Source organism: Ptychodera flava (genome assembly GCF_041260155.1).
Source record: "Ptychodera flava strain L36383 chromosome 23 unlocalized genomic scaffold, AS_Pfla_20210202 Scaffold_23__1_contigs__length_28996876_pilon, whole genome shotgun sequence".
NCBI lineage: Eukaryota > Metazoa > Hemichordata > Enteropneusta > Ptychoderidae > Ptychodera > Ptychodera flava.
This window is the reverse complement of record NW_027248277.1, coordinates 2,081,942-2,100,609: the sequence shown is the minus strand read 5'-3', so window position 1 is coordinate 2,100,609 and position 18,668 is coordinate 2,081,942. Positions and strand designations below refer to the sequence as shown.

Genomic DNA, 18,668 nt, shown 5'->3' with positions numbered 1-18,668 from the left:
TGTTATTATGTGCTAACACTGGACACAATACTGGTTTTTAAACATAGAAATGTAGTGAGAACACGGTACGTAACCCCCATCTTTTGATAATAATCAAACAAGAGACATACAAACTGCAATTTTTTTTAAAAACTTAAAGATACAACTGTGACCAAAGAAATTCTTAACATCACTGCATCAAACATTACCTGGATACGGTATTAATGACAAAATACTAAAATAGAAAGACAGCAAAATAAATTGATAAAAACATACAGAGGCTACAACTTACATTTCGCTCTGTTTGTGTTTGGAAGACACAGTGTCAGAAATTGTCGGCTCACCATCCACACCTTTACAGCACAGCATGGACCAGATCCACAGTCCACAACAAATCTACACTACCAACAGTGGTACACCGCTCAGTGAAGTGAAGCACGTTGTACGTTACTGAAACCAGCTTTGGAATGAGATTGCTACGGCACATGCCGCTTGTGATTCACAACAGAAGGTTATAAATTATGCAAATTTGTTCTGATTCCAAATGCACAAGGAAACACCCGGCACCTTCCCATGATGCAACCTGCTATAATCCACTGACTCAATAACCAACATGATCAGAACTGTCAGTAACAATAAAACACTTTCTTTGGATGTACGCAGAATTGGAAATTTCATTTTCCCCCCCACAGAAATGTATTTGCGTAGCTTTTTTAAATCTAATTTTCTGAGGTTTACAGATACTGAGAAAACAATTACACACACCCTACATATAAAATATCAGCAATTTCAATTGTTTGCACACTTGAATAAAATGGGTCAAATGTACATCACAGGGTACTTGATACAATTAATCTATTCTTTTCAATGAATGGAATCGCCATGGTAACACTTCAATGAAATCTCACATGGGCTCTTCTTGAATTTCATCTTGTGAAAACTATTGCTCTAATGAAATGTACGCCAATGTGACAACAACTTGTTTGTCTGTGGAGGAGCTGTTGTAAAATCATCTTGTAAAAATATAGTAAATATCGTCTTCTGAAATTTATTGCTCTTATGTCAACACTTTGATTGCATATAGCCATGGTCAATTATTCAAATACTTCTAAATATACATACTTGCTACTGAGTCAACAAAACATACCCTACAAACTGCATTTACCAAATTCAAGTTTACAAAATACATTTCGAATGACGTCAAATACTTTGTACATTTAACCCTTTGCGCACCACAGTCAATATTTTTCACCTTTAAAAATACTCCCAGTCAATTTTTTTGAAATTTTTTCCAAACCTTTGACAAAATTCTGTAACCTATGAAACATTATGTCCATTTTGTTCAAAATTATCAAAAAAATTACATAAAAAAATTCATAACAATTTGTAAAATGTTGAACTAAAATTTTGGTGAGAAAAATTACTACAGCCCTCAAAAAGTTAATAATCATGTTACAGGAAAGAATGTCCATTTTTGGACAGACACGGACAAATTGACTGGCTATTCACTGATTTGGCTGGTTTGTTTTTTATATATTCCAAAGTTTCTGTCCTGCATGAGGACAGATTCACCCTAGATGTGAATTTCTGCCTTCCCGGGACCATATCTTCCTTATGTTGAAAATCAGTGCTTGCCTGAGGGTGCCTTCACTGGTGAATAAATACAAAGATGCCCCCTAAGATAGTGTTGAAGTGTACTTTTGCATAGCAAGGGTCCAGTATTCTACAGTCTTGCGATCTTGTTCGAAAATTTTTGAACATTTTTTTCTCTCAAAAGTTCACATTTTTGCTTGTGACACTTCAGAATGAATTTACAGTAAACATTTCCAGGGAAAGTGAAATACTGGGAATAAGTAGGGATTTAATTCCAGGGAAACCATAACATTGCTCATATGGAAAGCTGACCTTAAGAGTTCAAAGGTCGTAGTGAGGTGATGTGATTTGTCAGTAAGATGACGTCTCAGTGACAACGTCTGTGTCAACCATTGTTGAGTTGGTATTAATCACCAACGTACACAAAGCACTGTCCCTGTAGATCCATTAATAGTTTTTAATCTTGAAAAGCAAAAATCAGACCCGGGTTACATTAGATTTGAAATGAAATTGATGATGTATTGGCGGGAAGCCCAGCTGTATTATCAGATACATTAGTCTCGGTTCTTGGCTTAGCCCCGGGGTGAAACTCGTCAAAATGGATGAATTTTTTCATTACTGTTTCAAAGGACGGATTAAACTTTTTATTAAGCACTGCTTGTTGGGAACACACATTATATCCAACGCTGAGGCAAGGCACGTAATGCTCATTTACAAGGTAATTTTGGTTACCATCGCTGTAACAATGAATATGTCAGACTGGTAGAAATTGAGATCTAGGTAGCTACAAAATTAACACAGAGGTAGAGGATATTGGGTTTTGACCTCAGAGAAGCTTTGTAAAGATTCAAGTGACAAATTTCATTTCAGGATTAAACTTTGAGTCAAACAATTTTCAGGTACATGTAGTTACATGTGGAAAATAAATCATTATACTGGTATCATTTGAAATCACACAAAGCATGGGTATTTTGCAAAATTAAAAAAGTCAGCAACAAAGATTAAAGTACGTATTTTGTGATGCTTGTCGACTTACTTATTAAATCCAAACTTACAGATGATACATTGTACATGTAAATGTGGCAAGAACTGAACAATTTATCTACAGAATGCAAGGTTACAAGGTAAGCTGGAAAATATACTCCATATCAAACAGAAATCACAACAGGTCCAATAATCAATATCATTCAAGGCAAATAAATAATTTACCAGGTCCAAAACAAATAGAAAATGACAATAACAATAGGATCATCTTGAACCCCTGCTTAGTGGTGGTATGAAGTGTCCGGAATTGGTAAGTGTACCTTGCTAGCATGACACACCAGTCAAGATTGACACAAAGTGACAAATTTCAGTGTGGGTAAAGTTACCAAATTAATGCAGTGAGTCAAAGCCAGGATTGCTGTCACTCATCATTTGAGAAAACAAATGTGTCATATTTTGATACAACATCTCCATATCTACCATAATACTTCTCAAATAATTCCACTTGAATGTAAGAACTCACAAATGTCTTCTGCAAAATTCATCTGTTTTGATAACATAATACAACTGCTAGTCTACAAGTACCGGTACAGACAACAATTACGAATTCGTTACTGAAATATTAATAACTGAAGAAAAACATTTGTGGAGGTAAAAGTTGCAAACTTCAAGCCGGGAAGTTAAGCAATAAGTTACATTTGAAAAGAATACACAACATATCTGTAAAGTATTATGGCTGTGAAGCTTTCTGAATTAGTTTAAAATCTATCCCTTATTTCAAAATGAAATTTACATTCTATAGAACACCATGCTATGTAGTTTTGAATTTGATAAGCGCTATAGATTCTAGACTAATTCCGGATGAAATTGGGAAGATTTGACGACTGAACAGCGGCATGGGAGAAGTTTGAAATCTTCAGCAGACATTTATGACGCCATTAGATACAGGATTTTGATCAATAATCCTTTCAGTGCAGTCAACATTAAAATGACAGTAATCATAGCCACACAGAAAATGAAGTTGTAGAATGATAAATGTCGTTGGATTAACTTGAACTGAGATGCATCACTCCAAGGTCTATTTAGAAGTAACTTTTGGATTTATTAGCAATTGACACCAAATCACATGGGGTAAATTTGATGTGATAAATTTATTAAAATGTCATACTTGGAGAGATTCCATCTCCTGAAGACCTGTTTTTTCAATGAATTATGTTTCATGGAGGAATACCAGGTATTCCATGCGTAGCTTAATTCACCACTCAATCAGCCTTATAAAATATTGGGTACTGCAATGCTGTAAGATGAATGGACCAGATTTTACATTTGAAATTATACAGACATCTTGTCAAGCTATTTCTTACAGTTTCATGAATTTTTCATAAATTTTGTGAGAAATTCACAAAGTTTTGAATGGGACAAAGTACTGTAGCTGACTTTGAAATTAATTTTTGTCAAATTTGTAAGTTAAAGGGAAACCGCGTCGGCAACTGCCCTTGTGCGAGTTTCTTGTTTACAAACAATGTATTTCGTGCATGATATCTAGATGCACCTCATCATCATAGCTGCAACATTTAAATTATACGATGTAGATTATGACAGACATTCATCAATCACCATCGTACCTTGGATACAGTACCGGTATTTACATTGGTTGTATGGGTCCCATACAACCTTTGAGCACAGCTCCAACAACTGTATCCCTTTAACATGTTCAGAATCTCAAGACAGAATAGACAGTGTTAAACAATAGAGTCGAAGTTCTACCCTCTATTAAGAAATTTCATGTCAGAGCATTATTACAAAACTTACCGGACATTATACCTTTAAAGTTCCACTATAAGTGACAACTTTTGATGTACTTTCCAGTGTTCTGTTTGTTAAGCACAGCTTGTTCTAAATCCTAAATTTTGTTGACATGTCTGATATCCAACTTGTACAGTCTGATCATGTACCGGTATGTTGTTGTTCATCACTGAATTTTAGTCCAAACTACGGTAGTCCAGACTGATTTTTCAACTCACACTAATATTGCATACAGTAAGTTTTGTTGGATTCATACTTCACTCTACTTTAACCCTTTGAGTGCTGTAATTTTTCCTACCAAAATTTTAGTGCAATATTTTACCAATTATGTGAATTTTTCTCTAATTTTGTACAGTTTTGGACCAAATGTACATTATATTTCACTGGCTTCAAATTTTTACCAAAATTTTAGCAAAAGTCTAAAAAAATTGACTGGTGTAGCAGTATATTTGAGAAAGGCAACAAAAATTGACTTAGGCACTCAAAGGGTTGATACAGAGAAAATACAGAAAATATCCTGCGTGTGGTGCAAAAGATAGTGAAAAGATGATCAAAGTTACAGTTTGTCTCTTTAATTTTCAAGTACCTGTCCTGGATACCACCCAGATGATGTTACTAACGCTCTGTTCAGTCTCAGATGTGAAATATAATACTTATTTGGAATTATACCTACCGGTATGTGAGCTATAAATTATCAAAAATATACTTCTTTGGAATTACACCATTGTGAGCAATAAATTATCCAAGAGTTGGAATTTCATGATTGGAAGTTCAGTAATTTATGACATGTCACGGTCCCTGATCTCAATTCTGATTTTTATTTTGTGGAAAGCGATAACACCCAACCCTAATGTCTGACACTGGTTACAGACTTCAACTCAAGGTGCATTTTTGTTAAATTTGGTAGCAATAGTAGAAAGAACATTAAGGTAGTACCACATGCCCCGAAAGTGAAAGTCTTAAACTTTTGCTCAAACTTTCCTTAAGAAATATTTCAACCATTCTCTTTCAAAATCAAGAATAAACATTGGGTGTCAGAGTACAAATTTTGGCACCAGAGAAACAAATTACCCAAGATTTACTGATATTTAAATTCAAAATGGCCGCCATCCCTGTGTCAACTCTATGGAGAAAAATAAAAATTTTGATTTTCAAAAAACTAAGACTGTGAAAAGTGTTCTTACACCCCCTACAAGTGGTAGATCAGAAACGAATTATCAAAGTTTGAGGGTCCAAATATCTGTCTCTGAGACGCGTTCTACCTTAACTGGTCAATATCTAACTTCTGATGATATTTTCTTCATTTTCATATCTTCCTCATGATGTAATGTTGAAATATGAGGTATTAGCTTTGCCAACAAATCATACACAATGATATTGTTGACAAACAAATTCTAGTCTGCACTAAAGTTCAGTAGTCAACAACAAATTGTACATTTTACACATACTGGTATCATTACCTGTAGTGGGTATATTGACATTTGAACACCAGGCAGTTTTAGCCTGATTTGTTGAGATGCTGAGGACATTGTTTTTCACAGACAGAAAAAACAGAAAACACATTAAAAGTTGCAGCTTCAGGAACTTTTATGAAAGTTGGTAGAAATATCAGAGGGAAAACCATATTTAACAAGTATTTGTACAGGTAAGCTTGCAAATAGAATACAAAGTTAGCAAGAGTTCAACTGAAGTATTGGTTACAATGTTTGCATATTATTCTACATGTACTTGTAACATTTGCATATGAATAAAACTGTGTGTTTTACAAATTTAAATATCAGCAATATTTCTACATGAAATTTTTTCCCACTTTTATCCAAAAATAGAATTATATTGATTTCATATATAGTGGGTATAAAATAATTAATATGCAAATCTCACCAGGAACTATATAGAGACTTATGAACAAGTGAGACAAACAAAGTAAAATATAGTGCAGTAATTGTACATTTATTAAACCAACTTGTATTATCAGAACTGGTTGAAATGTCAAGATGGTAACAATGTTGCAAATCTCACCAATTCACTGTATAGAAACTCATGGAGTTGATGTGAAGTAAGTAAAAAGTAACAATATTTGCAAATCTATTAAACCAACTTGTATTCTAGGAATATTAGGATATAATGTTAGTCACAGATTAGTTGAAACCGTAGAAGATGGAAATAGCAGTGAAGGGAGAGATGAGGAATGAGGCTGAATTCCGTCCATTCCTTGCAAATGTGAAAACACTGAAACAGCAAGGGTGATGGCATAACTGTTTGGTGTGACTCATACACACACACAAAGCCTGCTGAATTGATTTACAGGTAGTCATATTTCATGTATGTTAAAGGTGCAAAATTCATTAGTCGACTTGAAACACGCCGTGGGTGCCATTACAGAATCTTCAATAATTCATCCAGCCTAATCCGATTTACGTATAAATTTTGAAAGTTATAGTACCTGATCATCAACAATTCTTTTGAGAGCATAAAAAGGCTTCCTTTACGTAATATATTATGCCGGGATAAATATAACTCTCTCCCAAAATTATTCATGTTCAATTTTGAAGTACAATGGCCTAGCTGATTGCTTCCACTAAATTCAAGTGAAGCACGGATCTCAGATAAACCACTCTATTCAACTTAAAAAGTAGAAGTAACCACCAGGCAGAGATTGAAATTTTTCATGAAATAACGGCAAAAAATAATGTACATTTCCGTTAAATTGCCTTCAGGAAGTAGGGTTGGTAGGAACATTTTTTTCAATGGGAAAACAGAAATATTTGGCAAAATCATATGTTTTCTGAATATGGCAAAACAACTTATGGGTGGAGATGGGGGTATTTTAAATTTTAAATAGGCCAGGTTAGTGGAAACACAGATAAATTTTTTTTATATTTTATTTCACTGTGAAGGGTTGATGATAATTTACCACATGCAATATGAAGATTTTTTTCAACTGAAACAACTCAATCTCATGATCTGACAAACTGTGCAAACTCATCCACTCTAGAGAGAAACAGATTTCCTTGCTGAAAACATTTATACATAACATCAAGATTAAACATGTAGAAACTCAAGGATAGACTGGCATAAAGGAATATAACTCCTTTCACCCTGATTCAGATTCCCTGTACAGTGTTTTCTCTGCATGTTCATTGAAAGGGCACTTTCTGCCCCATTCAATAAAATTAGGGGCAGACTTGACACTTTAGGGGGGCAGTCACCTTGATGCTGATTTTGCCTTCCTATGAAGCGCTTCCTCGATAATCATTACGATCGTCACCCAGTTCAGTTGGTCGTCTTTGTCGTATGCAGCACATATGCACAAACATCGACATGATGACGTTTGTCAGCTTTTGATGTGCTCGGTCGCTCTCTATCTTCTGTCTAATTGTCACAGTTTCCCCGACTCAGGATTTGACAATATGTTCCCTCGGGCACGATTCGGTCCGAATTTGGGGGCTTAAATCCATGAAAATATGCACCGATCCCCATGCGCCGATCAAACGATGGTGTTGCATTGTTATACACGTGCCTACACCAGGTTTTACATGACGCGCATTTCTGCGTCCTTTACGCAAAACCGGACGCAGGACCCCTAAAAAACTAAACCACGCGTCCCTTGGGACGCAGCAATATCTGTTGCTGGTGTACACCTTTCGAAGCTGCTGAACACGTAAAACACATCCCAGTAAACCTTACCGACCCCGTACTTTAATGGAATGCTCCATAGTGCATTGGCCTCCACTGTTTCATAACCAATGGTAACCGCGGAAACAAATTCTATTGCTGTAAAAAGTTACTTTCAAAATGTAAACTGATTCTTAATTGGTCGATTTCTTGTTTGTGTCGAGTAACACATCTTTATGCATCATGGCGGGTCGTGTCAAACAGGCTGATCTGCGAAGGTTTTTTCGGCGGCCGCAGCAACCAGCACCATGCAGGTTTGGTCGAGGCCGAAACGGCAGCTACGCCATGCGATACTGATACATCAGGTCCCCCGACCAAGTCAGCAAAATTACGAACATTCAACAGAAGTTGACTCAATAGATTTACTATAAATGGCTTCGATATTCTGAAGAGCGAAACGTCATGGAATGCGGTGTACGTTTGAAAGCGAATGTTACATGCCCGTTCATGGAAGGTTTTTGTAATTTTCAACATTCAACTCTCACTCGTCATCATTCAGGACTCGAAAAGTCGTCTCACAAGTGTTAAAATCCTAAGCATGAGGACCGGCAGTTGCACAGTTACGAGTGGAGTGATACGTAGCGGTAAGAGTAACGAACTCGAGGCGTACGCTGCACAATTTAACGTACTGTTTACCTGATCGCTAAACGTGACCTTCCATGCGATGTATTCACTGACATCATTCATCTGCAGAATCTGAACGGCTTAGACATTGAATATTACAAACGTCCTCAGATAGTTATGGAGTTTGAAGAGTGTATTCAACGTGCGATCGAGAAGTCCCTGATTGATAGTATACATGCAAGTGACGTCATCGGTATAATGTTGGATGAGACTTGTGTTGTGACATTTCATTCATAAGAAACTTGCAATATTATGTTTGATATATTCAGAATGGCGAGGCGAATTTTTCTTTCCTCTGTAACCAGCAAATTACAGATGCCACTGCTGCAGAGATTGAAAACGCCTTGATTGAATTTTTGACTAGGAAAGAAATCTGTGACGCAGCCGTGGACAAAATATATGGACTAGGAACAGACGGGGCGGCCGTAATGACCGGCCGTTTGAACGGGTTGGGTGCAAAATTAAAAGCCAGAAATCCCAACCTTGTTCAAGTGCATTGTGTTGCACATTGATTGAATCTTGCTGCTTCCCAAGCAGGCAGAGATATTGAATATTGCAAAGAATATCATAATATAATCCATTCATTGTATAAATACTTCATTGAATCTAGTGTGAGATATGACAAACTTAGGGAAATTCAAACTCTGTTGAATGGGAAAACAAAACAAATTACTGAGGCTACATCTGTTCGCTGGCTGTCGGTCGAATCAGCTGTCAAGATGGTTTTCATCAGTTTTGAGCCAATTGCCTTGGCACTTGGAAGTGACAAAAAATAGTGACAACATCACTGTTCGCTCCCATATAGTTATCAAAACAAGTCAACAATTGTATGAAACATGGACATACATATACAGACAGACTGACATACACAGACTGGCACAGAGTGATGACATTGACCCCAAGTGTGCCTTGGCCCATGTAGAGTGATAAAGATATAACAAACAGCTGAATGTAATGATAAAATAGTTAAGTATAGGCCTATACAGGCTCTGAGAGTGAATATGTTACAGCAATTTGATTAGTTTCTTTTCCTTTTCTACTTCTGTGATAATCTTTAAGACAATCAATCTGCAAGGCAGTTTATGTATTGACAAATATGTTATCTTTTACAAGCACACAGTAAACTGTTCTTGATTTTTCATTTACAATATTTGACATAGACTGAAATACATGAGATGCAACCAATGTTTACACTTTGCCCATACACCAGATACATGGAGAAATTTCAACATACAATCATCAACTCAGAAACCCTACAGGAAAAAATAAACATTGTTTTCTTCCAGAACAGCTGGTACATCCACATCTGGAACAACTTACAAACCAATTACACAAGGATGATAACACAAGAGATAAAGTTAAACTGTGGTGAACTTGACTATTCCTTTCAAATCCTTACCTAACTTGACGTCTTAAACTAAAATACACTGCATGGTTAATTGTGCACAAAAATACATCGGGTGGACCATTTGATAAGGGATGGTGTCTGGAAGATCGATGAGGTACATTATCTTTTTTATCCGATCCATTGTACATTCTTTTTTCCCCACTCTCTCACCTTTTCTTTTTGTCAAACCTTCTCTGGCTGAATTTTTTTATTGGCATTTGTTTGGAATTTTTTCAAAATCCGCCAGAATTTTTTTACCGCATTTCAACACCAAATACAGTTTACTATATCAAATGCTTACTAAATCACCACATTATATACTCTTAGTTCCAGTAGATATAAAATTACCAAAAAAATCTTTAAAATACAAAATGAAAGATATCCCAGTAAAACTGTAAGTTTCGCAAAGTTGTCCAAAAAATTCAAAATTCCGGATTTCAACTTAATTTCAATATATCTTATTAACAAAAACCCTAAAGACCGGTTTACTAAATATCAAAGCAATCAGACTGGTAAATTTTGAGAAACAAATTTTTTGACCAAAAATGAGAAAAATTGCCCCCCAAAATACAAAATTGCAGATTTCATCCTAATTTTAAATATATCTAATTAACATAAACCCTAGGAACCTGTACACTAGATATCAAAGCTACCAGATCAGAAGTTTTAGGAGAAAAATTTTTTGACCAAAAAAGGCAAAAATTGCCCCCAAAATAAATAAAAAATTGCCAGTTTCAACATACCTTCAATACATTATATTGAGATTAATCTTAAATACCTGTATACCAAATACATGTATCAAAGCTATCAAATCAGCAGTTTTTGGATTAAAAAAATTTTTATCAAAAATTGGGAAAATTGCCCCAAAATTACAAATATGACAATATCAATACAATTTGTACAAGCATGACTGAGGTCATTCTGAGGAACATGAATATTAAGTTTCATAGCATTCAGACGAGCGATTTCAGAGAACAAGATTTTTCGACTAAAAACGGAAAAAATACCCTAAAAATACAAACATGCAAATTTCATCCCAATTTTTGCACACATAATTTAGAATACCTAAAGAAATCTGCATACAAAGTTTCAACCAAATCTGACCAATGCTTACTGAGTTTTAGCCATTTGTAGGATTTTTCCCCCCTCATTTGCATATTTTTGGCACTGACATGTTCATTTGAACAAATTCACATCTCCACCCCTAGGTGCACCTGTACACCAAATACTAGGATAGTAGGTGCTATGGTTTAGGAGTTTTTGATCCGGACGGACTAACAGACATACATACATACTTACATACATACACACAGACGCCATTTTTCCACCTTATACGAATACCTCCCATTTGCATATATACATATGCATATATGGGAGCGTAAAAAGGGGGAAAGCTGATGAGCTGTTGAAATTTATCTCTAATTCATTGTGTCTGCTATTCACTGCCTTATTGATTGATGTTCTTACTGTCATTGGAATTTTGAGCCTTACATTTCAGAAAGATTGTCACCTCTTATATAAAAAAAAGTGTTCAGTCTACTAGGGACACATTGAATAGAATGACTAATGATTCACACACTGTCAGAGACGTCTTTAATGATTTGGGTGATGTTCCTGGCAATGGTCAGAAAAACACATACAAAAACATTCAAAATACTGACAATCAGCCACTTAGACAGAGGTTCTGTGATGCAAGAGAAAATTATATCAACAAACTGCTGCAGAATTTAGATAGCAGATTTCCAGATGATGAGATGAATATTCTGGAGTGTTTTGATGTGATTCTCAACCCACACAGATATCCTGAAAATGTGGCCAACCTACCTGACTATGGGGTCAACCAGCTGATCAACTGTTGATTCATTATAACAATACACCAGGTATTGATGCTGATAGAGCTAGGGCACACTTCCTTGTTTACAAACACTTCACAAGATCTCATAGGGAGGCACTGAATTTTGATATGTATATCAAGCTGTTGCTAACTGATTTTACAGAGGAGTATCCTGATTTTGACATCCTAGCTAAAATTGCTCTTGTCATACCAGTGTCCTCTGCCCCATGTGAAAGGGGCTTTTCAGTACAAAATGCCATCAAACAGAGGGCACGAAATAGACTCAGTCCTCAAAGGCTTAATAGACTAATGTAAACTGGTTGGCCCCATCACAGATGATTTTGACTTCATGAACACTGCTAGGTTATTTGCTGAAGGAGCTGCTGGCAGAGTGTGAACTCAAACCTACTGGACTTGCTAGGTGTATGCCATTTCAGAGTATGAAATTTCTTACCTTCTTGTCAATTTGACAATTTGAATATTTGTTCAAATTTCACGTTGTGAACTTGTCATTAAAGTTATGAGATAATATCATGAATACCGGTAATGTTCTTTGAATTGATCAATGAGGGCCCTCAGTATGAACTAGAATTTCATCTAGGAATTATTTTAAGAAATATGCAACTATTTGCTGTGTGTTTTAATACTAATTGAACACAGTGAAGACCATGGCATTGATAAACTATAAAACATTTTGTGAAATAAATTGGGACCCCCATATTTTGATGTAGGACTCCCATTTTCTAACACCAGGAGTCCCAGGGACTCTCAAAAGTTAAAAGTGATGTAAAACCCTGCTACACAATGCTAAAGCTCGAATTTTCCCAACTTCCATCATTGATACACACAGTTCGTTGTACTATGCCCTTTGGTCACCCTCATATGTCAGTATACGTGGACGTCTTTGCTTGCTGTGTTTGTGTGCGCGATTTCCGCGCAGTCAGTGACTTTTTTAGGGTACACAATGACTCGAAATGCGCAATTTGCGCAATTCCGCAGTCGAGAGAAAACCCTGCCTGTAAAAATCTCCACAATTATCATTGATAACAATGGGTTCCAGCAAACCAAACTTTAAGATGATTGAACATCGTCACCTCCATCATTGTGATGAAGATGTTAAACCATCTTTGAATATTTACATACAAGGAAACGCACTTTTGTTCACTGAGTTAATTTCAATACTTTTGGAAAATCTAAAAGAACCAAACAATGACCAAAACTACACAAACTTTCCTATACAACAAGATATTTGCCACTTTAATTCATGTTCACAATAGTGTATTTTATATTAGCCGGTCCAAGTAACCTCACCAAGCACATAAAAGATTGCTTGTATACTCAAAAATTTTATACCGGTACAGTTCATCCCAGACTTGACCCCAGACTTTGACCCCAGACATTGACCATGACACCAAAATTTTGGCCATGACTCTGCTACTTCCATTTCAAAAATTGGATTTTAGATCCACACGGATGCAAATTTGCTATCTTAGCCAGGAAAGATTATACCTCACAAGAATATGTGGGTGCTGTCAGAATACAAAATACCAAGTTCCATAATCAAGCCAGCTCTGCCATACACGATACACCTGGCACATGGTATTTTTCCCATATTTTCCAAACCCAGCAATGAAACAATAGAGTTGCTCCATATATCTTCATCAATTTATATCTGTTTGATGAAAATGGTAAAGGGCTTTGGATAATTTATGCTTTTAGTCCATTGACTGTTCATTTTGTATCAGGCACTGAAATTAAAAGACAATTCATGTTGAGATCTAACCCACTATCGGTAAAATTGATACCATTAAGCGGAATCTGTCTGATGCAATTTATGGATCCATTAATTAATCATTATCTGAGTGGATTTTCTTGTTCAATTTCTCAGCTGGATAAAAGTGAAATTTTATTGAAATAAAGTGTCTATGGCAATGAGTCACTGTGCCCTGGAGGAGTCTGTATTATGCATCTCAATGTCAATGTCACAGCTATTAGCTTTATCATCCCTATTTCCTAGTACAGAGATCCAACTTCACCACAGCAAACAATGGGGTTGAACCAATACAGGGTAGAGAAAGGGTTAAAACATTTCAACAAATCTTGATTTTGAAAATCAGCCTTTAACCCTTTGAGTGCTGTAGTTTTTCCCACCAAAATTTTAGTGCAATATTTTACCAATTTTTAAGAATTTTTCTGAAATTATTTTGATAATTTTGAACCAAATGGTCATCACATTTTATCAGCGACAGTTTCTTATCAAAATTTTGGCAAAAATCTTTAAAAAATTGACAGGGATGTACTTTTTATAGGCAAAAAAAATTGACTTCGGCTTTCAAAGGGTTAAACCATCTCATTGAGTACACATTACAACAGGCATAGAATGTAAATGCATCTACTCATAGTCTGAAGTTTGTGCACGCAGGAAACACGTCCCTGACAATGCAAAAGGTTATTTAACCTTGACTTGTTTACAATAGCCATAGATTGCTTGATGTATTTGATTGACAGGTGTCAATCAAAGTTGCCATGATGACACTTCACAGCAGTACATCATACCTGTAGTGTACTGGGAGATTTTTCCAATTCACAGAATTTCATCAGAAATATTGAATGCCATGCTCCCTGTTCTGTGCAATGTCTCTCTGAAAGCCAATAACATACCACAGAGGTTTTTCATGGCTTTTATTGCATGCATGTAGGAGGGCAATAAAGCATGCAATATTCACAATGTCACTGCCCCCTTTCCAACATTTCACTCTTGATGCGATATTTCTTCAAGCTCATTTTGATTGAGTGAATTTGTCATTTTTAGGAGACACGATGGCTACACACTGTGATATATATTGGCATTTTCATGACAATAGAACAGAGACACAATTGTGAGAGTAGTTCTAGCGGCAAAGTATTAAAAGTGATCAGAGTGATGCATTTTCAGTGGAATTACTTGACATTTCAAGGTCTATGCAGTTATACAGTGAACAAGGAAAACCATAGCAATGGTTGCCATGTTACTGATTATCTGTTGCATGGCAACAGAATGTATTGAACTTAACAGATAAAAGCTGTAATTTTGACAATATTTTCATTACTTCATTCTACAAAACACACCACATTTCTGTAAAACACCTTGCGGTAGCGGTATTAGTGTCATGCAAATACAGTGAATCATACCCAGTAGAGAATGACGTTGATGTCAACAAATGAATTCTAATGTGGACTTAAGTGCAGTCATCAACTACAACATAGGATGTTACAAAACTACTGAACAGGCTGTGTTGAAAAGTTCGATGAAACTTGAAAGGTATTTTGAAATCATTTTGGAAGCTGCAAGAAACTCTACCGGTACACTGCGAACAAAATGAAACACTGTAAAATTATTGACAGTTACAGATATCAGGTCTTTGTGAAATTTGCCTTTCATCTAGATACTGTACCGGTACATGATTTCACAATTCATGATTTGATTGATCACATTCATGTCTTGTTCACTCATCCATACTCCTATCATTACAATCTACATGACAGCTGATACTGCACACATGTGCACGTACGCAACACATGTGGACCACTTCTTAACTGGGTCCTCTGAACGTCAGATTGTCACTGAATTAAACCAGATGAGCGCCCCCAGTGTTGAACTTGACCAACTCGATTTTTCTGTACCATTGCATGTTCAAGTTGTTGAGTAACAGTGAGGTAAATTTAAGCAGACGATGGTTATGTTTCTCTGATAGCTGCCGAATTATCCGCAAAATTATGCTTTGTATACATTTCTTAACAAAAGGAAAAGAATCATACTGCTTTCTGGAACTATGAATATGAAAATCAACAGATTATCACAATATGATACAAGGTTCTGGGTGGGACACACATACCGGTAGTACCAGTGTATAATGACCGATGCAAGCAATGTTAAGTTACAGACCTAAATTCACACAGTGTAACATGTCCTTTTAAGTCATTCAGAACATACTCGGTGTCACCACAGACAAAGAACTAGCCGGTAGAGAAATCCATTACACATTCCACTTCCAACACTTCTACTGAATAACTGACACCAAGAACAGAAATATGCAGAAAGAATGGCCACTTGTAAGTTTTAGCAAAAAAACTAACAGTTCACACATGGTCACCTGTGTACAAAAGATGCCTCTTTTTCATACTTTACAGTAACACTACCTTGAACAATGTATCGGTTTACAGACTGACAGGACAAACATTGGAACCTCTATAGAGACTGTGAAAAGAGAGAATTTGTTGCCCTGACCTGACCTGACCTTTGTAACATACTGGGAATGCAAGCTGAGATTTTACCATTTCATCAAGCTTACTGGTACTTTGTCGGAAATTTCCCAGACCAGAAAACATTCATGGAGTGGTGGTTTACTATTCAGGTTTGAATAAACGTCTTGACAATGATCCAGTGTAAAAAATCATGGTTTGAAACAAAAACATTTGATTTCACTTGTAAAAATGATGCCTGTTCAATGCAAACCCACACTGTTGACTTTATTTTCAATTCTTCAATTGTTGATCTTCCTTGCACTTGGCAATATTTTGATACATTTCAGTGCCTGCGCAGTGTTTTTGCTGAGGTTTGGGAACACTGGTAAATGGTTTGGGAACCCAGGTAACATTTCTTCTGTCCCCTAACCTGATTGCATTGACACACCAAGTGGAACCCCGGTAAAATGACTGAGGAACCCCGGTAACATTTACCTACTTACCGCCCTTAGCATAAAACACTGCATTCATGTAAAGCAAGTTATCTGATTCCCATCCACCCCTGAATATGGTATGATTTGATTCGTCTGACACAAAATGAACCTGTCTGGAGTTTCTGTGTGAGCAGTACAGGAAATTCATGGAAAATATAACAGCAAGAGAATAGCAAGGGTTACTTTGAAAAGTTGTCTTCTGAAGGATATTAGTATCTGACATGATAATTATGTCTTGTATACTGTACACTCCATATACATGTACCAGTACCTAGATGGGACCTCTGATTTCAGATCTATTTCCTCTTGACCATCAGGCAGATAACTGAGAATGTCACCTCTACTGCCAAAAATTTACTTGTTCTGGGTCAGATAGGTAGAAAATGATTTCCTACTTTTATACATTCCAATTCTGAGATTGAAAAACTTAGAAATATGATGATGAAATCTAAAGAAATAAAGTTGTTTATTCTACAGAGAACTTCTATAATTTCATAGATACCGGTAAGCATTGACTGACAACCATACCAAACAAACAAACAAACTTTGGGGCAGGTGCATATCTTTGGTAAATGCAAAATTTACTGAATTACAAACACAATTTTTTTTCACCAAAATGGTAGAGTTAATAAAGGTCTGAAGGAAATTTAGCAAGCCTTTTACATTTCTATGCCGGCTTGATGACAAGCATGTCTTCCTTAACAACTGAAACTTGATCTGGTAACAGCAGACAAGACAACCGCTGATCACCTAATGGCATAAGAGAACACGCGATCACGTTTCAAATTGATCAATAAATTCTGCTCTTTTTGCTGAAATTCAAACCTTCATTTCAAATATAGGAAGTTTTTTCTTTGTAATACCAATTAAATTTCTCTTTGGTGGAAAGAGTAGATCAAATGAACACCCCAGGGATTGTTGGCATATTTCTACACTATTCTAGGGGCCTTTATGTAAATTTGAACATTGATACATACTTCTGACCAATCAAAATGTAACATCAATAGACCCCTCAGGTCTGTTAAAACAATTCAAAGGGATGTGAAAGAAGTAAATTCATTCTACAAAGTGTTCATGAGTATTAAAGGGACATTAGCTGTAACTTTTGACTAATTTTTCACTGCTCTGTTTCAATGTATCAACTACAGAATTTTACTATAATTCGATCATCATGACCAATGCTCGGTGTCCTGGTTGCCAACACGGCTTGTATATGTGAAATGACCATTGTTATTGTTGATAAATGTATTCTAGTCCGGACCTGAATACAAAATTTAAACAATAACAATGCAGATTATACTCATATAGGGTATATTTATGAGCTAAATATTAGGAATTTCCCCATGGTTTAGGGATTCAAACCAAAAACTGCATATGATACACAGAACAAACAAAATTTAAAAAATGACCAAAGTTACAGCTAATGGATCTTTAAATAACCATAAAATTCAAGAATGGTTACAAATATAATATAGTGAACGCCTTGGTAGCTATTTATAAATTATAGTTTTCAGAACTTTTTCACATTGATATGAAATAAATTACACTATTCTATACTTACTGTTTGCAAATATCCTATTATTGGATTGTAAGTGTACTGTGCATGTACACAATGTAGCTCCAGACACAAGAGAATGAATCTGGAGTATTTCGACAAAAGGGTACAAATTTTACTCAAACGTGCACAGTACAAGACATTGCAATATACCAGTAGGTGTTTGTAGGATCATAAAACTTGGCTACATCTACCGGTATCAGAAATGCTATACAAACTGACAGTCACACTTGTACCAGCATTGTCATTATTGAATACTCAATAATATAGACAAACTCACATCATATTACACTGGTACAAATAGAGTCTCTGAGAAACACTTATTGTAACTGCAGAACACCTTTACACAACAATGCACTGTGAAATTTCAAAGATGTTTCCATGGACTCTGGAGTTGAAACAACAGTCATTTTATCTAAATAACCCAGTAATTAAATGAAAGAGAAAGACGGTTACATTTACTGATACACATACCGGTAAATTACCAGTAAGTGTAGTTTCTTATCCTTAAAG

General features: G+C 35.9%; 1 protein-coding gene across 4 annotated transcripts in view; it reads right to left on the bottom strand.

Moving 5' to 3' along the window:
- The window catches only part of LOC139123449 (colorectal mutant cancer protein-like), a 182,765-nt gene that overhangs the window by 143,698 nt on the left and 20,399 nt on the right, over window positions 1-18,668 (bottom strand). Inside the window, exon 1 of one of the 4 annotated variants that reach the window (XM_070689584.1) lies at window positions 272-426. The exons of 2 other annotated variants lie outside the window; for them this stretch is intronic. In XM_070689584.1, coding sequence (XP_070545685.1) covers window positions 272-348 — 77 coding nt within the window. In that variant the 5' untranslated portion in view covers window positions 349-426. Of the gene's footprint in view, window positions 1-271; window positions 427-18,668 lie in introns of those variants that run through there. One more of the 4 variants, XM_070689583.1, reaches the window with a different exon arrangement.